The 23,356-nt window shown below is 38.5% G+C and overlaps 1 protein-coding gene across 1 annotated transcript in view; it reads left to right on the top strand.

The window, feature by feature from the left end:
* The window catches only part of RNF17 (ring finger protein 17), a 114,664-nt gene that overhangs the window by 6,901 nt on the left and 84,407 nt on the right, over positions 1–23,356 (top strand). Inside the window, exons 3-6 of the mRNA XM_052650187.1 lie at positions 9,479–9,570; positions 11,968–12,079; positions 13,193–13,273; positions 14,605–14,705. Coding sequence (XP_052506147.1) covers positions 9,479–9,570; positions 11,968–12,079; positions 13,193–13,273; positions 14,605–14,705 — 386 coding nt within the window. The remainder of the gene's footprint in view (positions 1–9,478; positions 9,571–11,967; positions 12,080–13,192; positions 13,274–14,604; positions 14,706–23,356) is intronic.

Below are 23,356 nucleotides of genomic sequence, written 5' to 3'. Positions count from 1 at the left end.
TCACATATTGCTGAAGCCTGGCTTGGAGAATTTTGAGCTTTGCTTTACTAGTGTGTGAGATGAGTGCAATTGTGTAGTAGTTTCAGCATTCTTTGGCATTGCCTTCCTTTGAGATTGGAATGAAAACTGACCTTTTCCAGTCCTGTGGCCACTGCTGAGTTTTCCAAATTTGCTGGCATATTGAGTGAAGCACTTTCATAGCATCATCTTTTAGGGTTTGAAATAGCTCAGCTGGACTTCCATCACCTCCACTAGCTTTGTTTGAAGTGAAGCTTTCTAAGGCCCACTTGACTTCACATTCCAGGATGTCTGGCTCTAGGTGAGTGATCCATACCATTGTAATTATCTGGATTGTGAAGATCTTTTTTGTATAGTTCTTCTGTGTATTCTTGCCACCTCTTCTTAACATCTACTCCTGTTAGGTCCCTACTGTTTCTGTCCTTTATTGAGCCCATTTTTGCATGAAATGTTACCTTAGTATCTCTGATTTTCTAGAAGAGATCTCTAGTCTTTCCCATTCTGTTGTTTTCCTCTATTTCTTTGCACTGCTCACTAAGGAAGGCTTTCTTATCGCTCCTTGCTATTCTTTGGAACTCTGCGTTCAAATAGGTGTATCTTTCCTTTTCTCCTTTGCTTTTGGCTTCTCTTTTCACAGCTATTTGTAAGGCCTCCTCAGACAGCCATTTTGCTTTTTTGCATTTCTTTTTCTTGGGGATGGTCTTGATTCCATCCCCTGTACAATGTCACAAACCTCCATCCACAGTTCATCAGGCACTCTGTCTATCAGATCTAGTTCCTTAAATCTGTTTATCACCTCCAGTGTATAATCATAAGGGATTTAATTTAGGTCATACCTGAATGGTCTAGTGGTTTTCCCTACTTTCTTCAGTTTAAATCTGAATTTGGCAATAAGGAGTTCATGATGTGAGTCACAGTCAGCTCCCGGTCTTGCTTTTGCTGACTGTATAGAGCTTCTTCATCTTTTGCTGCAAATAATATAATGAATCTGATTTCAGTGTTGACCATCTGGTGATGTCCATGTGTAGAGTCTTCTCTTGTGTTGTTGGAAGAGGGTGTTTTCTATGACCAGTGTGTTCTCTTGAGAAAACTATTAGCCTTTGCCCTGCTTCATTCTGTACTCCAAGGCCAAATTTGCCTGTTACTCCAGGTGTTTCTTTACTTCCTACTTTTGCATTCCAGTCCTATTAATGGTTAATAATAACCATTCTATAGTTATATACAGCAATATGACAGGTTTTGTTTAAGAATATGACCATACTTAGATTCCATTACAAAAATACTGGCATTTTATTGATCATTTGGACCTAAGTCTAAAAATATATTGGGCCATGAGAAAATGACAAATTAACCCATCATAGGTAATTAATATATATTAAAATCACATGTGGATTGGAATAACCTACAAATTGAAAATGTAAACTAGAAGAGACTATAGGTAATTGTTTAATCTTGGATAGAGAAGCCTTGTTATTCATCACTGAAGTCAGAACCCACAGAAGAAAGTGAAAGTTGCTCAGTTAGGTTGGACTCTTTGCAACCCCATGGACTATAGTCCATGGAATTCTCCAGGCCAGAATACTGGAGTGGGTGACCATTTCCTTCTTCAGGGTATTTTCCCAACCCAGGGATGGAACCCAGGTCTCCCGCATTGCAGGTGGATTCTTTACCAGCTGAGCCACCGGGGAAGTCAGAAGCCACAGAGAAAATGCTGGTTAAATTTGCCCACTCTTTTTCTGTTACAAGTAGCAGAAAACAAACAAGCAAAAACACCACCATAAATAAAACTTAAGCAACAAGCTATTCTGGAGTAGGGGGGATAAAATCTTTATAGTATATATCAGAAGTTAAGACTCTCAAAATTTTAACTGAAATCTTTTAAATCAGTTGTATTTAATATTTTCTTAAATTTTCTGGGTGAAATGTCCTGTATCAAATCTGTTGGTAGTAACAATAACCTCTTACTATGAAATGCCAGGCCAAAGGGGCATAAATGAGGAGGTGGATAGAAATTAAGATTTTAGCCCTCAATTTTAGTGGGTACTCTTAAAAATATTTGTGCAATCTGTTTTTTTTTAAGTAACACTTATCCTTTATTGTCTAATAATAGATAACTGTCATTGGTACATTATACTTAAAAGCTTGCCAGAACATCCTCTTCCCCACAAAACATTAACCCCACTTTTAACATTTAGTAGTCTGCTACATTCCTTCCAGCATTAACCTATTGTCATAAATGTCTCGTACATTATTTTTAATGGCTGTACAATAAACCATGGTACATCAGTGCTATAATATAATCTCTTTATGATAAACACTAGGTGGCTTCAGATTTTTTTACTAGGGTTTTGCACAATTCCTCAAACTCACTCCCACCAAAAAAAAGTTCCACCAACAGGTTCTGTTAATTATTAGGTCTAAAAAAATCCATGTTTGTCATATTTTTTTAATGTTTGACAATTTAATGGGCAAAAAATGGGTATCTGTTTTAAATTGAAATTCCCTGAAATTCAGCTCTCTATGGATCAACCTTTCAGTTCTTTATGGAAAATCTTTAAGAGATCCTTCCAGGTCCTTTCCATATTTTCCTTTTGAATTGTCTTTTTCCTAAATTGTAAGACTACTTCATGTGATAGAGATAGTAACACTTTGTTCTGTGTATTTTAACTCTTCTCTCCCAGTTTTTCACATTTAGTTTTTTTATATTTAACCATTCAGAAATGTTTCCATTTTCATTTGTTTTATCCCCCTCCTTCATGGCTTCTAAGTTTTCTTTGATTAGGCAAAACTTTCATCTCAGAGGTATACATTATTTTATTTTTTTAATACATTTATCTTTTATTTTTTAGGAAGATCCCTATTAGGTCCCTTTCTAATATATTTTATATGATGTAAGGTGGTTATGTAACTTTCTTCTTCAGAATGATTAGCTGATCCACACCATTTATTGGATTATCTTTTGTCTTTTTTTTTTTTTAAGGCCTTAGTTTATTCTCTCTCATGAAAAATCTGCACAGTCACCACAGATATAGTCACTGCAGAATCTTTACTGCTTCTTGCCAGGACCAGCATTGGACTTTGCAGCCCCCCTGACTTTCTTCATTCTGTTCTTGCATTCCTTTTGCTGTTTTCTTGAGGTCTTTTTCTTCTCATCTAGGCTGTCTTACAAGCCTGTGTTTGAGCTCATTCTTTGTGTAATCCAAGGATTCATAAACCATGCCAAAGCCAGTTGTCTTGCCACCACCAAAATAGATTCTGAATCCAAATACAGAAATGACATCTGGTCTTGTACATTTTGGCTAGTTTTTCATGAATTTCTGTTTTAGTTACTGTTGCCTTCCCAGAGTGAAGAACCTAGATTACCATTTATTTCCACTGAAGTAGTCGCTTGGTCATGAATTTCCTGGTCTGAATAGTTACTGGGTCATTCATGATGGCAGCTATCTTCAGGCAGCCAGAGAGTTAAAGAGCTTTTTTGTCTATTTAATTGAAATCCAAAATCACTGCAGATGGTGACTGCAGCCATGAAATTACAAGATGCTTACTGGAAGAAAAGTTACGACCAACCTAGACAGCATATCAAAAAGCAGAGACGTTACTTTGCCAACAAAGGTCCGTCTAGCCAGGGCTACAGTTTTCCAGTAGTCGTGTATGGATGTGAGAGTTGGACTGTAAAGAAAGCTGAGTGCCAAAGAATTGATGCTTTTGAACTGTAGTATTGGAGAAGACTCTTGAGAGTCCCTTGGACTGCGAGGAGATCCAGCCAGTCTATCCTAAAGGAGATCAGTCCTGGGTGTTCATTGGAAGGACTGATGTTGAAGCTGAAACTCCAATACTATGGCCACCTGATATGAAGAGCTGACTCATTGGAAAAGACCCTGAGGCTGGGAAGGATTGAAGGCAGGAGGAGAAGGGGACAACAGAGGATAAGATGGTTGGGTGGCATCACCGGCTCAATTGGGTAAACGTCAGGGGTTGGTGATGGACAGGGAGGGCTGGCGTGCTGCATTCCATGGGGTCTCAAAGAGTTCAACATGACTGAGTAACTGAACTGAGTTGAAATACCACTTATAGTCTGTATGAGATTCCTGTATAGTGAATCTGTTTCAGGGCTTTGTTCTGTTCATTTACATTTGACCCCTGACAACTCAGGTTTGAATTGGATAGGTTTACTTATATGTGGTTATTTTTCAGTATCAAATACTTCAGTAGGGGCTCTGTGGTTGGTTGAATCTGAGGATGCAGAGGAACCACAGATACAGAGTGAAAGTGTTAGTCGCTCAGTCATCTCCTACTCTTTCGTGTATGGACTGTATATAGCCCACCAGGCTCCTCTGTCCATGGGATTCTCCATGCAAGAATACTGGAGTGGGCCGCTATGCCCTTATCCAGAGATCTTCCCAACCTAGGGATCAAACTCCGGTCCCCCACATTGCAGGCAGATTCGTTACCATCTGAGCCACATTGTGGTCAGAAAAGATGCTTGGAATGTTTCAGTTTTTTTGAATTTACTAAGGCTAGATTTATGGCCCAGGATGTGATCTGCCCTTGAGAAGGTTCCGTGTGCACTTGAGAAAAAGGTGAAATTCATTGTTTTGGGTTGAAATGTCCTATAGATATCAATTAGGCCTAACTGGTTCATTGTATCGTTTGTGTTTCCTTGTTAATTTTCTGTTTAGTTGATCTATCCATAGGTGTGAGTGGGGTATTAAAGTCTCCCACTATTATTGTGTTACTGTTAACTTCCCCTTTCATACTTGTTAGTATTTGCCTTACATATTGCAGTGCTTCTATGTTGGGTGCATATATATTTATAATTGTTATATCTTCCTCCTGGATTGATCCTTTGATCATTATGTAGTGTCCTCGTTTGTCTCTCTTCACAGCCTTTAAAGTCTATTTTATCTGATACGAGTATTGCTACTCCTCCTTTTTTTTGGTCTCCATTTTCATGAAATATCTTTTTCCAGCCCTTCATTTTCAGTCTGTATGTGTCCCTTGTTTTGAGGTGGGTCTCTTGTAGACAGCATATGTAGAGGTCTTGTTTTTGTATCCATTCAGCCCGTCTTTGTCTTTGGTTGGGGCATTCAGCCCATTTACATTTAAGATAATTATTGATAAGTATGATCCCATTGCCATTTACTTTGTTGTTTGAGGTTTGAGTTTATACACCCTCTCTATTTCCTGTCTAGAGAAGATCCTTTAGCATTTGTTGAAGAGCTGGTTTGGTGGTGCTAAATTCTCTCAGCTTTTGCTTGTCTGTAAAGCTTTTGATTCCTCCTTCATATTTGAATGAGATCCTTGCTGGGTACAGTAATCTGGCTTGTAGGTTTTTCTCTTTCATCACTTTAAGTATGTCCTGCCATTCCCTCCTGGCCTGAAGAGTTTCTATTGAAAGATCAGCTGTTATCCTTATGGGAATCCACTTGTGTGTTATTTGTTGTTTTTCCCTTGCTGCTTTTAATATTTGTTCTTTGTGTTTGATCTTTGTTAATTTGATTAATATGTGTCTTGGGTTGTTTCGCCTTGAGTTTATCCTATTTGGGACTCTCTGGGTTTCTTGGACTTGGATGACTATTTCCTTCCCCATTTTAGGGAAGTTTTCAACTGTTATCTCCTTAAGTATTTTCTCATGGCCTTTCTGTTTGTCTTCTTCTCCTGGGACTCCTATAGTTTGAATGTTGGGGCATTTAACATTGTCCCAGAGGTCCCTGAGGTTATCTTCATTTCTTTTAATTCATTTTTCTTTTTTCCTCTCTGCTTCATTTATTTCTACCATTCTATCTTCAACATCACTTATCCTATCTTCTGCCTCCGTTATTCTACTGTTGGTTCCCTCCAGAGTGTTTTTGACCTCGTTTATTGCATTATTCATTATTGATTGACTCATTTTTATTTCTTCTAGGTCCTTGTTAAACATTTCTTGCATCTTCTCAATCCTGTCTCCAGGCTATTTATCTGTAACTCCATTTTGTTTTCAAGATTTTGGATCATTTTTACTATCATTATTCTGAGTTCTTTGTTAGGTAGAGTCCCTATCTTCTCTTCATTTGTTTGGTTTGGTGGGCATTTATCATGTTCCTTTACCTGCTAAGTATTTCTCTGCCTTTTCATCTTGTTTAAATTGCTGAGTTTGGAGTGGCCTTTCTGTATTCTGGCAGTTTGTGGTTCCTCTTTATTGTGGAGGTTCCTCCCTGTGGTTGGGGTTGGATGAGTGTCTTGTCAAGGTTTCCTGGTTAGGGAAGCTTGCGTCGGGGTTCTGATGGATGGAGCTGGTTTCTTCTCTCTGGAGTGCAATAAAGTGTCCAGTAGTGAGCTGGGTTTGGTGTGACTTTAGGCAGCCTGTATATTGAAGCTCAGGGCTATGTTCCTGCGTTGCTGGAGAATTTGCATGGTATGTCTTGCTCTGGAACTTGTTGGCTCTTTGGTAGTGCTTGGTTTCAGTGTAGGTATGGAGGCTTTTGGTTGATCTGTTATCGATTAATGTTCCCTGGAATCAGGAGTTCTCTGGTGTTCAGGTTTTAGGCTTAAGCCTCCTGCCTCTGGATTTCAGTCTTATTCTTACAGTAGCCTCAAGACTTCTCCATCCATACAGCACCAGTGATAAAACATCTAGGTTAATGGTGAAAAGATTCTGCACAGTGGGGGACACCCAGAGAGGTTTACAGAGTTACATGGAGAAGAGAAGAGGGAGGAAGGACATAGAGGTGACCAGGAAGCAAAAAGGGGGAATCAAAAGGAGAGAGACAGATCTAGGCAGTAATCAGTTCCCTAAGTGTTCTCCATAGCCCGGAACACACACAGAAATTCACAGAGTTGGAAAGAGAAGAGAAGGGGGAGGGAGGAGATAGAGGTGACCTGGGGGAGAAAAAGGAGAGTCAAAGGGGGAGCGTAATCACGCCAGTAATCACACTCCTAAGTAAAAATGGGTACTGAAGATTTGATTCTTAAGGGTACAAAATTGATAACAAATACCAAAAAGCAAAGATTAAAAAATCTAAAGGTTAAACTCAAAAATACAATATTTTTTTTAAAAAATCACAAAAATTATAAAAAATATATATGAAGTTTGCTTTAAAAATAGTGTCTTTTTTGCAAGGTAATAGGTTATAAAAATGAAAATTAAAGAAGTAAAAGAAGACTTAAAATTAAAAAAAATTTTTTTAATGATAATAGTAAAAATATACGTAGGAATTTCTCTGGAGCTGTTGTGGGCAGTGTGGGGTCAGTTCAGTTTCAGATAGTTCCAGCTTATACTTCTCAAGATCTATAGGCCCCTTCCAGTGTAATCGGTGCTAACTACAGGGTTTTAATCTATTGCACCTGTCACTTCCAGGTTCCCTCTGTTTATTTTGGCTTCTTCTGTCTGCAGGTCTCTTCAGTGTCTAATTTCCGTCCTGACACAAGGGGGCGAAGGTGGTCACTTATTTAGGCTCACTCAGTCGTGCTGTGGGGAGGGAGGAACGCTGCAAACAAATATCACTGGCTTGTGTGGGGAGTGCTCGCAGTGCCTGGGCCACACTGGGTTTGCCCCAACTCGTGGCATGTGTGCTTTGCCAGTCTACGTTGCTCAGGCTCCAGGTTGCTCTGCAAGGGAACTGTCTAATGCAGGCCCTGGGTTGCATGCACTTCTCAGGTCTAAGCCGCTCAGGTTCAGGATCTCGGGTACTCCACAAAGGCGCAGACTCGTTTGGGCCTGCATTTTGTGCCCTTCCCAGGTCCGAGCTGGTCAGGCGACCAGGTGTTTGGCGAGTGCACTCTCCTTAGGTGTGGTGCATCTTATCACCTCCCCGGTCCCAGCTGCTCGGTTTACTGGGTGGCAGCTGGCGCACCATTTCAGGTATGCCATGTGTCTCTTCTGGGGAGCTGATCTCTGGCTGCGACCCTCCTGGCGGATGTCAACCATCCAGAATCCCAGGAAGTCTTGGTTAGCAACTGGAAGCCTGCTCGCAGTATGGTAAGGGATGCCCTCTCTGGGGCTGAGTTTGCCCCTTTCTGGCTCTTGCTGCCTCCGGTGGGGGATGTGCTGGTCCGCAGCCGGCTAGCTCTTCTCTGGTATTCTCTCAGTCCTTTGTTCTGTGAGCGGGCCTGCAGTGCCTTAGGTTAGGGCTTTTCGAGAGATAGTTCTCTCTCTCTCTCTTTTTTCCCTCTCTCTCTGGCTATCCCACAGTTTGGGTTGCTATCTCACGTTAGCTCCCTCCGATTGCCCTCAGGGCATTCAGGCCTGGTCCTTACCCTAAACAATGCAGCCCGCTCCTTCCTGTTCAGCACCCCCCGCTTGCTGGTGGCGGATATAAGCTTTTGGGCTACTTCTCTGCTGGAAGTTGCCGTTAGGCACGTAATCTGTGGGTTTTATTTATTTTCTTCTTGGTTATATTGCCCTCTGAGATTCCAAAACTCCCCACAGAACCGCTGGTGAGAGGTTTTCCTGGTGTTTGGAAACTTCTCCTCTTTAAAGACTCCCTTCCCGGGATGGATCTCCATCCCTAACTCTTTTGTCTCTCTTTTTATCTTTTATATTTTGTCCTACATCCTTTCGAAGACAATGGGCTGCCTTTCTGGGTGCCTGATTTCCTCTGCCAGCATTCAGAGGTGGTTTTGTGGAATTTGCTCAGCATTCAAATGTTCTTTCAATGAATTTGTGGGGGAGAAAGTGGACTCCCTGTCCTATTCCTCTGCCATCTTAGGACCGCCTCCTATCTTTTTCTTATTGAAGTTATTCCCAAGTATTTTATAGTTTCGGACATACCCTAAGATAGCATTGTAAAAAACTTCACAGTAAAATTTTAAAGTAATGCTCCCAAGAATTTCCTTTAGAAGTGTGGTTAAGTATAAAGAAACCTGAGCGCCAAAGAACTGATGCTTTTAAACTGTGGTGTTGGAAAAGACGCTTGAGAGTCCCTTGAACTGCAAGGAGACAAACCAGTCAGTCGTAAAGAAAGTCAGTCCTGAATATTCAGTGGAAGGACTGATGTTGAAGCTGAACGTCAGCTTTGGCCACTTGATGCAAAGAACTGACTCATTGGAAAAGACCCTGATACTAGGAAAGATTGAAGGCAAGAGGAGAAGGGAACGACAGGATGAGATGGTTGGATGGCATCACTGACTTGATGGACATAAGTTTGAGCAAGCTCCGGGAGTTGGTGATGGACCGGGAAGCCTGGCGTGCTGCAGTCCATGGAGTCATAAAGAGTTGGACATGACTGAGCAACTGAACTGAAAATATTTTAGTTCTGTTTACTTATTCTTAGTTCTTTTTAGTTGATAGTTGCCAAATTACCAATTTCCTCAAAAATTAAAATAGGATATAAATGTCACTTACGTATGTTTTTCTTTGACTTAAAGATGATATAAGGATCTTTTCATTTTTCTATGAATAGCACACTAGTTTTTTTGAATTCTGTATAAACAATTTACTGAATGATTTTTTGGATTTTTGTTTTTAATCTTTTGTCCTAAGGTTGCTACAACTATAAATACAAAACAAGAATACTGCCCAATAGATGGATGTATTAAAGAAGATTCATTTATGGAAAAATTGCAGCCTAAAAAGTATGTTCCATGTGCACTTATTTTAGTATTTAAAATTCATTGATATCAGTATCTCTAACCCATTGTTTACAGAATGCTCTTTAAGTTTATAATTTGTCTGAGCTGTTAATGAAGTGAATAATCCAACTTCTAAAGAAGCAACATTACTATGTCGTCATTTAAAGTGAGGGGAAACAATTCACAATTACAATTTCTTCACCCTACTTAATTCTTATAGTCTCTTTTGCATACCTCAGCTCTTCCAGATTCTTTGCTGCTCTGTGGTTCTTCATGGCCTATCTGATAAAATCCAGAATCCTTTAGGCTAGCATTCCTGACTTTTCACATTATTGCTGCAGGTCCTCTGTCCAGGTTTAAATGGGTGCTTAGAAACCAACAGAACAGTTATTTATTTAGAAAATAAAACCACTTGGCTAAAGTCTACTTACTGGTTATTGATAGAGCCAGAGGTAGAACTCAGGCTCACTGAATGCCAGTACTGCTCCCACCTTCTCTATTTGTATTCCGTCAATCACTTCCTCCATAACCTCTGAGTGGAATGATTAGAGTAAATCTTTAGGATTCTTTGGGGCCATAACAATTGGGACATCTTCAGGAATCTAGCAGTTGACTTACCAGGTGAGGGAGGCTGACTTTTTTTTTAAAGAGTGCTAAGCTTTTGAACTGTGGTGTTGGAGAAGACTCTTCAGAGTCCCTTGGACTGCAAGGAGATCCAACCAGTCCATTCTGAAGGAGATCAGCCCTGGGATTTCTTTGGAAGGAATGATGCTAAAGCTGAAACTCCAGTACTTTGGCCACCTCATGTGAAGAGTTGACTCATTGGAAAAGACCCTGATGCTGGGAGGGATTGGGGGCAGGAGGAGAAGGGGACGACAGAGGATGAGATGGCTGGGTGGCATCACTGACGCGATGGTCATGAGTTTGGGTCAACTCCGGGAGTTGGTGATGGACAGGGAGGCCTGGCGTGCTGCGATTCATGGGGTCGCAAAGAGTCAAACACGACTGAGCGACTGAACTGAACTGAAGGATTGTGCACCCACTTCAGAGCTTCCCTGGTGGCTCAGACAGTAAAGCGTCTGCCTGCAATGTGGGAGACCTGGGTTCGATTCCTGGGTCGGGAAGATCCCCTGGAGAAGGAAATGGCAATACACTCCAGCACTCTTGCCTGGAAAAGCCCATGGACGGAGGAGCCTGATAGGCTACAGTCCATGGGGTTGTAAAGAGTTGGACACGACTGAGCAACTTCACTTTCACTTTCAAGGATTGTGCACCCACTTCAGAGGAGGGAGCCCCTACTCAGCTCTAGCCAGTTTCTGCTACGTGTTAAGACATCCCAGTGGTGCCAGGTTATCCTTCTCAAGACAAAACAGAAATCTGGAATTTCTTTGTGAAGCTTTCTTTTTTTAAACATGAAAGCCAAATATGATTGTACTTTTGTCTAGATGCATGTAGTGTCAAATATGGTTGTAAAGTGAAATTTTACTTTCATAAGTAGATGAATCTGTTTTAGGTATCCCAATTTTTTCCAAATTGCCAGTTTTCAAATTAGATCTCCATGTCAAGTATACTTAGGTTAAAAACTCCTATTTCCTAATTTCAGTAGAGTTTGGTTTAAATAGTGATATGCTTTAAAATAGAAGTGTTCCTTGTTACATGATGCATTGCCTTCCTGATTTTTCTTTAATATTTTGAAACAGGAATTGAATGATGGACTCCTTATGGCTAATGCATTCACATGTTTTCAAGAACATGGATATCCACTTTTTAAGTAATCGAATGTTTAAAAATTACTGTATCATTTCTTCCTACGAGAGTAACATTCAGTTATCATAGTTTCTTCAGTAAGCTGTTTTAGGCTATGATTAACTTATTCACCAAACACAGTGTGCTAGCCAACGTAAGGATATAAAGATGAAAAATAGGCAAAAACTCTATCATCTATGGACAAGAAATGCAGCTTGCTTTTCATTTGAAATTACCTGGTTAATTTATTACCTCATTAGTCAGGCCTATAAGTACATTTTTTAATAGCTGGCATTTGTGTCTATACTTACTTTAATTGAGCTTAAGACAGTTGAGTGATGATCAACATCACTACCAAAAAATATCAGGGAAGGAGAAAGGATTAAGAAATTAAAGCCCAATTTATACTATAAGCTATTATTTTTAGGAGTTGGTTAAGAAGTTGAATTCTTGATTAAAGTTAGCTTTTATATGAAAACATGTCTAGTAATGATTTTCCTCTCTTTGCTTTTCACAGGTAATTGAGAACTCATTGTAAATGTCCTTATAAGTCGTCATCAGAATTATTTTTAATAGAGGGTAAAAATCAAAATAGAAGATTAAAACTGTTATATTAATGTTGATACTTAGAATAATGTACTTGACATTTTCCAGGATGAGGAATTGTTCTCAGGACTTTGAAAAGACTGCTCGTCAACAAACTGTTGGTTTAGAACATGCAGCCTCCACACCCAGGACTGTTTTGAACCCATCAGCTGTAATAGAGGTATGAGAAATGTAATTTATGAAGTGAGATGAAGCCAAACATTTTTACTTTTCTCTAATAGCTTGACTTTCCTGTGGTCTCAAGGGTCCTATAATTCAGATTCTTTTAGGAAGTTTAAAGGTAAACCTGCACTCCTTGCTTCAGTCTCTTATTTTATTCTAAACTATGCCTCAACAATTGTTTTCTTTCCAAGTCAACACATTCTGCCTTTGATCAGCTGTTAGTGCTCTTGATATTTACCTGTATTCCCTTTGAACCTAGTTATTGAATTCAGATTTTATGAAACTTGTATAAAATACAAGTTTCCAAATTCTAAGTATGATTTTCCAGTTATTTTAATGGCAACTAAAAGACCTAGTGGCACTTACTGATGATGATGTAATTCTTGTTGGAAGATTGAATTTTATCAGTTATGGCTTTTGATAACTTTAAATAATATATTCTTTTAATTGAAGGTTAGAAACAGAATAAATTCCAAAGTGCTGTTGAGTGGAATATTAAGTCATTTCATTAAGAAGATTATTGGTGGGCTGGGGGAGGAAAGGGCACTGTCTTCTGTGTTTAATCTCTTTTTTCCCCCATAAGAATTTTCTTTTGTTTTTATCAAGGAATTTCTGTATGTTAATTTTAGTGTTTGTTTTTTTTTTCTTTTCTGGCCACACCACCTGGCATGCGGGATCTTAGTTCCCCAACCAGGGACCAAACCCGCACCCCCTGCATTGGTAGCATGGACTCCCAGCCACTGGACCAGCAGGGAAGTCCCCAGTGTTTAAATCTTAACATAGCCTGATTATAATCTTCATTTTCTTAAACTGTTACTGTTTACATGTATTATTTATGATCATGATAATTTTTTTCAGGTAGTTTTGAGTTGCAAAATGGTTATAGGACATAATCCCATTTTTTCAGAAAGATACCTAAAAAAAAAAAAAAATCTGGAATACTATCAGCAAAACTCTAAAATGTTCATTGTTGCATGTTTTCAGATTGCTGTAATGGATGGTTGCTTTTGTAAACAAAATGGTAGCTTGATGTTTTTCCAACTGTTACAGTCTATCTAAGCATCTGTTTTTATATTTTGTATTTGTATGTGGTTCCTCTCTCCCTTCTTAGGAAAGCAAAACTGTGGAAGAGATTGATGAAGCATTGAAGATAGCAGGCCAAAATTTTGAACAATTAAGTATTGCTGTAAAAGTAAGCTTTCTGGATGATTACATTGTATCCTAAACTAAGACATGTTCCCTTTTAACCTATATCACTGAAGGTAGTAGAGCTTAGCATGATAGGTAGAGCTTACATATGATAATCCAGTGAGAGAGAATCATAAAAAAGAATGGAAAACTCATGGCCTCCTAGGATTAGTTTCACGCCATCTGTGTTGGCAGCCTGCTGAAACTAAAGCTCTGTTAAGGAGCTATAATTTCTGTTTGCTGTGAGCTGAATTTTTTGTCTTGGAAGCATTGCAGATCACTATTCTTATACTGCTCATTATTTGGCTGTATACTGTTACACAGATTTTTAGATTCTTTTCTTTCTTGGCCCATCAACCCAAGAGAGAGACTTCCCTCATTTTTTGACAGAAAACAAGCTCCTTGCACCTACCAACAGCAAATTCACCACCAAGGCATTCAAAAGATTGTAGCTAACATAGAATTTAAGAGTTCAACATATATATTTGCAGAATACATTTACTGCATCTCATATGCCCCAAGTTTTTAACCAATTTTGGCATCAAATCTAAGTCCAAAATCTCATCTAAGTATCTTCTAAATCAGATATGGGTGAGATTCAGGGTATAACTCATGCTGGGGCAAAATTCCTCTCCAGCTGTGAATGTGTGAAACTAGTAAATTATCTGCTTCTAAAATATTAATGCATTTGTTGAGCAGGCATAGGATAGACATTACCGTTTCAAAAAGGAAAGATTAAAAGAAAAAAAAGGTTACAGATCTCAAGCAATGAGTCTTTGTTTAAAATACAAGGAAATTTGTGGAATAGTTAACATTTTAATTAAAATGTGTGTGTGTGCATATATATATAGGTTTTTTTTGTCTTTAGTGTGTGGCATGCAGGATCTTAGTCCCCTGACCAGGGATCAAATCCATGCCCTCATGCATTGGGAGTGCAGAATCTTAACCACTGGACTACCAGTGAAGCCCCTAATGTTATATTTTAAGTTTTTATAAATTTAAGGAATCCTGCCAGAGAGAAACTTAGCTGTCCAGAATGATCCATTTCCTGTACTGACTAAAAGTGATGAGAAGTTCAGAAAACTTAGTGGGTTTTCTAGTCCTTTTTGCCAATTTTATCAGTACAAAGTACTAACAAAGATGTGATCTTGCTGACAAGAACAAAGATTTAAAGTTTAACCATGTGATTTTTCCCATTTTTATCATCTGATCTCTTCTGTTGTTATTTTGAGAAGAGTCCAAAAAGTACCTTTTACTTTTCAAAATTATGTTGAATAACACAATTCCCACAAAATAAAAATACCAAATTAGGTCTTTGTATTATCTTTTTCCCAGATGCTTGAACGCATACACAGTCAAACAAAAGAGGAGACAGTCTGTCTTAAAGAGGTTCTGGAGAAGCAGTTTGATCAGCTTTTCACTTCTCTTGATTCCAGGTAATAAGTTAAAAATATAGACTCAGTGCAACTGAAGTTTTTAACATCAACTTGTCATTTTATTTCTCTGCATAGATTGGAAAAAATTAGTAGATTTTAAACAAGTTTAGAAGGTAATGGGTGGTTCCCTTACAAGCTGATGTTTACAGCTTCGAAATGAAGTTAGGCTATTTGCCTTCTGGTCCCAAAGCTGTTAAATAATTTCTTTCTTAAAGCAGTTAGCACAGAAAAATGCTATCTATTTCTGAATCCTGTTGTAGAATTTTTCATGTGTATAATGCCATCATTTTTTTATGTGTTTATTTGCATCAAGAGCAAATAATAATGATTTTTCTAAACACATACCATATGGTTACATATCCATCCTTTTTAAAAATGTTGATATATATGATCTCAAGTAATCTTTAATCACATTTTGCATTATAAGAAACAGATTCATAAAAGTTGTGATAAATTGGTATTTAGAAATGGTGCTTGTCTATTTGACTTTTGTTTCTTTTTTTAATTTCTAATTGGAATGCCCAGATCATAGGTTCATCACTCTGAATGAATCAGTTGATATTCTTTATTCCTTGATATTTATGGTATCTCACATTTGGTATTTATATTATCTAAGTGATAGGTCAGTTCAGTTCAGTTGCTCAGTCATGTCCAACTCTTTGTGACTCCGTGGACTACAGCACACCAGGCTTCCCTTGTCCATCACCAACTCCTGGAGTTTGCTGAAGCTCATGTGCATTGAGTCAGTGATGCCATCCAGCCATTTCATCCTCTGTTGTCCTCTTCTCCTCCTGCCTTCAATCTTTCCCAGCATCAGGGTCTTTTCCAATGAGTCAGTTCTTTGCATCAGGTGGCCAGAGTATTGGTATTTAAAGGTGATAAGTCATGTGCATGCATCTTAAATGTTTTTAATAGTGGTAAATATACATCATAAAGTTTACCTTTTTAACCATTTAAGAGTATACAGTTTAGTGGTGGGGAAAGGGATGAATCAGAAGCTTGAGATAAACATACACTATTATATATAAGATAAATAAGAAACTACTGTATAGCATAGAGAAATGTATTCAGAATTCTGTGATAACCTATATGAGAAAAGAATCTAAAAAAAAGATTATATGTATAACTGAATCACTTTGCTGTATACTTGAAACTAATATTAATATTAGTTAATAATATTAAACTAATATTAATATAACATTGAAAATCAACTATAGTCCAATAAAATTGAAATTTAAAAATGTATAGTTTAGTGGCATACAATAATTTTATGTGTAACTTTTTAAGGACTACCAAATTTTATTCTGTGATGGCCGCACATGACTTTTCCACCAGCAGTGCTCAAAGGTTCCAGTTTGTCCACATCCTCACCAACATCCTATTTTCTTTTTTGAAAAGAATAGCCATTTTGAGGATGTGAAGTGGTATCTCATTTTGGATTTGATTTACATTTCCATGATAGCTAGTATTGTGGAGCACATCTTTTCATGTGCTTATTAGTTAACCATTTATGTATTTTCCCTGGAGAAATATGTATTCCAGTCCTTCGCCCATTTTTGAAGTGTTTATTTTGTTATTGATGGGGTAGGAGTTCTTTATACATTATGGATATCAGTCTTTTATGAGATGTATCGTTTTCATATATTTTCTCTTCTTCCTGTGGCTTGCCTTTTGTTTGTGGTTTAAAATTTTTTTATTGAAATACAGTATTAGTTTGAATTTGAATTACATTTGAATTACAGTATTAGTTTCAGGTGTACAGCAGAGTGATTCAGTTATACATATTCTTTTTCATTATAGGTTATTACAAGATATTGCCTATAACTCCCTGTACTGTACAGTATGTCCTTGTTTTTTATCTACTTTATATATAGTAGTGTGTATATGTTAATCCAAAATGCTTAATTTGTCCCTTCTACCCTTAAATGTCTGCGGGTCTGTTTCTGACTTGTAAGTAAGTTCATTTATATTCCACATAAAAGTGATACATGACACTTGTCTTTCTTTGTCTGACTTTAGTAAGTATAATATTCTCTAGGTCCATCCATGTTGCTGCAGATGGCATTGATTAATACTTTTTTATGGCTGAGTCATATTCCATCATATACATATATCACATCTTTTTTATCCATTTAAATTATTTCCTAGTCTTGGCTAATGTAAATATTTCTACTTTGAGTACTTTGAACATTGAAGTGCATGTATTGAGTTTTACAGTTTTCATCTTTTCTGGATATGTGCCCAGGAATGGGATTGCTGGATCGTATGGTTACTGTTTCTAGTTTTTTATAAAACCTCCATACTGTTCTCCATAGTGAATGCACCAAGTTTCCATTCCCACTGACAGTATAGGAGGGCTCCCTTTTCTCCACACACTGTATAGCATTTATTTGTAGACTTTTTGATGATGACCATTCTGATTTGTGGGAAGTGGGATACCTCATTGTAGTTTTGATTTCCATTTTTCTAATAATTTGTGATGTTGGATATCTTTTCATGTGCCTGTTGACCATCTGTGTAATGGTCGTCTTTGGAGAAATGTCAGTTTAGGTCTTTTGCCCATTTTTTAAATTTTTTTTGAGCTGTATAAGTTGTTTGTATGTTTTAGAAATTAAGCCTTTGTTGCTCATGTAGTTTGCAAATATTTTCTTCCCGTCCATAGGTTGTCTGTTGTTATTGTTGAACTAAATTATTTAGCTGTGCCAGGACTTAGTTGTGGCATGTGGGATCTAGTTCCCTACCCAGAGATTGGACCCAGGTCTCCTGCATTTGAAATCTTAGCCTTGGACCACCAGGCAAATCCCTCCTTTTCACTCTCTTGATAGCATTCTTTGATCCAAACATGTTTTTAATTTGTGAAGTCCAATTTATCTATTTTCTCTTTTGTTGCCTGTGTTTAGGTGTCATATCCAAGAAATTGTTGCCAAATCTTCAATCATGAAACTTTCTCCAACTGTGTTTTCTTCTAAGAGTTTTACAGTTTTAGCTTTTACATATAGATCTTTGAGGTATTTTAAGCTACTTTTTGTATATAGTGTAAAGGAAGGGTCCCGCTTCATTCTTTACCATATGGATATCCAGTTTTCCCAGCACCATTTGTTGGAAAGATGGGTCTTTTTTCCATTGAATGGTCTTGGGACTCCTGTCAAAACTCAGTGACCATGTTTGTGAAGATTTATTTCTGGGCTCTCTATTCTCTTCCATTGGTCCATATGTCTGTTCTTATGGCAGTAGGAAACTGTTTTAATTACTGTGGCTTTGTAGCAAATTTTGAAATCAGGATGTGTAAGCTCTCCAACTTTGTTCTTTCTCAAGATTGTTTTGGAAGCTTGGGGTCCCTTGAGATCTCCTGTGACTTTAAGGATGGGTTTTTCTATTATGCATGAAGCATCATTGGAATTTTGATATGGATGGCTTTGAATTGTAAATTGCTTTGGGTATTGACATCTTAACAAATATTAAGTGTTCCAGTTCATGATTATAAGAGATCTTTCCATTTATTTTGGCTTCATTAATTTCAGCAATGTTATGTAGTATACAGCAAATGTACAAGTCTGTTGCAGTCTCAGTTACATTTATTCCTGAGTACAGTCTTCTTTTTATTCTTTTCGTAAAAATGAATTGTTTTGTCAGTTTCCTTTTCGGACTGTTCATTGTTAGTATGTAGAAATGTATCTGATTTTTTGTGTGTTTATTTTGTATACTGTATCTTTGCTGAATTTATTTATTAACCCTACAACTATTCTTGTGACATCTTTATCTATAGGACTTCCCTGGTGGCTTAGACACAATTGTCTTCTGCCTACAATGCGGAAGACCTGGATTCAGTCTCTGGGTCAGGAAGATCTCCTGTAGAAGGAAATGGCAACCCACTGTAGTATTCTTGCCTGGAAAATCCCATGGACAGAGGAGCCTGGTAGGCTGTAGTCTATGGGGTCACAAAGAATCAGACACAACTGAGCGACTTCACTTTCTTCTCTTTCTTTCTTATCTATAAGATCATGTCATCTGCAAAAAGACATCACCTTCTTACTTTTTGTCAATTTGGGTGGCTTTTATGTCTTTTTTTGACTATTCTGGCTAGAAGTTAAAATAGTATATTAAGTAGCAGTGGTAAACTCTAGCACCGTTTTCTTACTACTGTCCTTAGAAGAAAAGCTGTCAGTCTTTCATTATCCAGTGTAATGTTAGCTGTGGGATTTTCTTATGTAAGTGTTATACGTTGGTGTAGTTTTCCTCAATTCCTCGTTGGAGTACTTTTATCCTGAAAGGGTGTTGAGACCATCATATCCTTTTTCTCTATAATTTGAGAGGATCTTGTGAGGTGGGGGTGGGTTTCTTCTTTCTGTTAATATGCTATATAACATTAATTGATACTTATACTTCATTTCAGGAGTAAATCCCACTTGGCATGATGTATTATTCTTTCATTGTTCTGCTGATTCAATTTGCTAGTATTTTGTTGAAGATTTTTAGTTAATGCTCATAAGAGACACCGATCAATAGTTTTCTGGTAGTGTTTTCTTATGGGTTTGGTATGCAGGTGATGCTGGTCTCAGAATAAGCTGGAAAGTGTTTCCTGTGGCTCTTCAGTATTTTGGAGGGGAATTGGTTTTTTTTTTTTTTTTCTTTTTCTTTGAATTTTTGGTAGAATTTACCAGTGAAGTCCTCTGGTCTGGGCTTTTCTGTGGGGGAAGCTTTTGATTACTAATTCAATCTTGTTACTTTTTATTGATCTGCTCAGATTTTCTATTTCTTCATGATTCAGTGTTGATAGGTGGTATGTTTGTAGGAATTCGTCCACTTCATCTAGGTTATCCAATTTCTTGGCATAGTTATTCATGGCATTGCCTTCAAATTTTTTTAGTTTCTGTAAAATTGATTATGAACAAAACTAGTGGAGGTGACGGAATTCCAGTAGAGCTATTTTAAATGCTGAAAGATGATGCTGTGAAAGTGCTGCACTCAATATGCCAGCAAATTTGGAAAACTCAGCAGTGGCCACAGGACTGGAAAAGGTCAGTTTTCATTCCAATCCCAAAGAAAGGCAACGCCAAACAATGCTGAAACTACTACATAATTGCACTCATCTCACAGTCTAGCAAAGTAAAGCTCAAAATTCTCCAAGCCAGGCTTCAGCAATACATGAACCATGAACTTCCAGATGTTCAAGCTGGTTTTACAAAGGGCAGAGGAACCGGAGATCAAATTGCCAACATCCACTGGATCATCAAAAAACCAAGAGAATTCCAGAAAAACATCTATTTCTGCTTTATTGACTATGCCAAAGCTTTTGACTGTGTGGATCACAATAAACTGTGGAAAATTCTAAAGAGATGGGAATACCAGACCACCTGACCTGCCTCCTGCGAAATCTGTATGCAGGTCAGGAAGCAACAGTTAGAACTGGACATGGAACAACAGACTGGTTCCAAATAGGAAAAGGAGTACGTCAAGGCTGTATGTTGTCACCCTGCTTATTTAACTTCTATGCAGAGTACATCATGAGAAACGCTGGGCTGGAGGAAGCACAAGCTAGAGTCAAGATTGCCGGGAGAAATAGCAATAACCTCAGATAATGCAGATGACACTACCCTTATGGCAGAAAGTGAAGAAGAACTAAAGAGCCTCTTGATGAAAGTGAAAGAGGAGAGTGAAAAAGTTGGCTTACAGCTCAGCATTCAGAAAACTAAGATCATGGCATCCAGTCCCATCACTTCATGGGAAATAGATGGGGAAACAATGGCTGACTTTATTTTGGGGGGCTCCAAAATCACTGCAGATGGTAACTGCAGCCATGAAATTAAAAGACACTTACTCCTTGGAAGGAAAGTTGTGACCAACCTAGACAGCATATTCAGAAGCAGAGACATTGCCAACAAAGGTCCTAGGTCTAGTCAAGGCTAAAGTTTTTCAAGTAGTCATGTATGGATGTGAGAATTGGACTATAAAGAAAGCTGAGTGCCAAAGAATTGATGCTTTTGAACTGTGGTGTTGGAGAAGACTCTTGAGAGTCCCTTGGACTGCAAGGAGAACCAACCAGTCCATCCTAAAGGAGATCAGTCCTGGGTGTTCATTGGAAGGACTGATGTTGAAGCTGAAATTCCAATACTTTGGCCACCCGATGCGAAGAGCAGACTCATTTGAAAAGACCCTGATGCTGGGAAAGATTGAGGGCAGGAGAAGGGGACAACAGAGGATGAGCTGGTTGGATGGCATCACCGACACGATGGACATGGGTTTGGGTGGACTCCGGGAATTGGTGATGGACAGGGAGACCTGGCATGCTGCGGTTCGTGGGGTTGCAAAGTGTCAGACATGACTGAACAACTGAACTGAATGCCTACTTTATTTTTTATTTTAGTAAATTGATTCTTTTCTTGCTTTTCTAGGCACTGTTTCTAAAATTGGTGAATTTTAATCTCAAAGAACCATCTTTTGGTTTCATTGATTTTTCTCTATTTTTGCCTAGCTATTTACTTATTTCCGCTCTAGTCCTATTATTTCTTCCTTCTGCCACCTTTGGGTTTAGTTTGTTATTTTGGAGTTCCTAAGGTGTAAACATAAAGATTGAAGGCAGAAGAATAAGAGGGTGGCAAAGGGTGAGATGTTAGATAGCATCACTGACTCAATAAAATGAATTTGAGCAAACTCTGGGAGATAGTGAAGGACAGGGAAGCCTGGTATGTTGCAGTGCATTGGGTCGTAAAGAGTCGGACATGACTTAGCAACTGAACAACAGCAAAGGTGTAAAATTAGGTTGTTGGTTTGCGATGCCTTTTTTAATATACTTACAGCTATATATTTATTTCTCTCTCAGATCCAATTTAACTGCATCCCATAAATTTTGATATTTTGATTTTTCGTTTTCATTTGTCTCAAAATACTCTCCTTGTGTTACTTTTCTTTGATCCATTTGTGTTTAGGAGTATGTTCTTTAATTTCCACTGGAAATTGTGGAATTTCCAGTTTCCTTCTGTTATTGAGTTCTAGTTTTCATTCCTTTGTGTTCAGAGAGGATACCTTGTATACATTGTCTTTTAAAGCGTATTGTCTTTTAAGACTTGTTTTCTTTTTTTGACCTAACATGTGGCCTAACCTGGAGTATGCTACCTGTATGCTTGAGGAACCTTTTTGCAACCTTCTTGGGTGGTCTCAGTTCGTCTTGCTGCCTGAGTGCCAAATTAAGTGAAAGGGTTTTTCAGGCAGCCCCCGTTCCCCCCTACCCCCACCACCTCCTTGCTCCCCCCGCACCCCCGCCACAAAGTAGGACATGGCAAAGAACGCAATGGCACCCCACTCCAGTACTCTTGCCTGGAAAATCCCAAAATCCCATGGGTGGAGGAGCCTGGTAGGCTCCAGTCCATGGGGTCGCAAAGAGTCGGACACGACTGAGCAACTTCACTTTCACTTTTCACTTTCATGCATTGGAGAAGTAAATGGCAACCCACTGTAGTGTTCTTGCCTGGAGAATCCCAGGGACGGGGGAGCCTGGTGGGCTGCCGTCTTTGGTATCGCACAGAGTCGGACACGACTGAAGCAACTTAGCAGCAGCAACAGCATGCTCCCTTTGGAGGGAAGGAATCAGGAAGTATGCTGCTGTCTCCTGACCAGGACTGCACCACACTGAGGAAAGGTCTGGGAAAAGGACAAGAAATGAAATGTCCTGCTGAGAAAGAAAGTGGATTTTTTTCCACTGCACATTTGTGTCATTGCTGTATACCTTTGTCCATTCTTCAGTTCTAGAAGGTTATTGTAACCAATTCTTAGCTGTCATTTGACATCACCATTGAAGAACAAGGACTTCGAGTCTCCTAGTCTGCCATTTTGCTAACATCACTCCCTGGGCATGAATTTTGGGGAGAATCATCTGAAACTTATCAAAATGACCATTTATCTCCTAAATAAATGATTTTCATAAATTGTATATGTAATTGCTAAAAATTTTTTGGAATTCTTCTTCACCTGCAGAGCATGTGTGTATGTTAGTCGTTCACTTGTGTCCGACTCCTTGCGACCCCATGGACTGTAGCCCGCCAGGCTTCTCTGCCCTTGGAATTCTCCAGGCAAGAATACTGGAGTGGGTTGCCATGCCCTCCTCCAGGGGATCTTCCCAACCCAGGGATTGAACCTGGGTCTCCGGCATTGCAGGCAGATTCTTTACCATCTGAGCTATCAGGGAAGTCCTCGTAGAGCCTGTGGCACATTGTTATTACTCTTCAGTGTGGCAAATTCCCCGTTTTTGAGGCCAGATTTGATTTGAGGAAGTCATTTTATTCATTTACAAGATGAATAAAATGAGCAATAATTTTTGGTACAAAATATCTTAATTTCCATAATAAAGTAATTCCACTATAGGTACAAAGAATTTTTGAGTAATAAAGGAATAACTTCAGTTTCATAACTGATAGCTTTGAAGATTATAGTTAATTGATATCTAAGTTTTGGTTTGGTGAAGTCTATTTTCAAGTCTTATTTCAAATTCATGTAATATGTATCTGCCTATGAAATTTTAAAATGTGTAGGTAGATCCTCGTGAGAAATGAATACAGATAGTCTTCTAATGGCACAAGTGACTGCAAGATAGCCAGGATTCTCTTACTTTTAAAAGTGGTAGATTCATCTAGGGTTTGTCTTACCTCTGCAGTTCT

This window comes from Budorcas taxicolor, chromosome 12 (assembly GCF_023091745.1).
Source record: "Budorcas taxicolor isolate Tak-1 chromosome 12, Takin1.1, whole genome shotgun sequence".
Taxonomy (NCBI): domain Eukaryota; kingdom Metazoa; phylum Chordata; class Mammalia; order Artiodactyla; family Bovidae; genus Budorcas; species Budorcas taxicolor.
The sequence above is the reverse complement of the archived record's forward strand: the minus strand, read 5'-3'. Positions and strand labels throughout refer to the sequence as shown.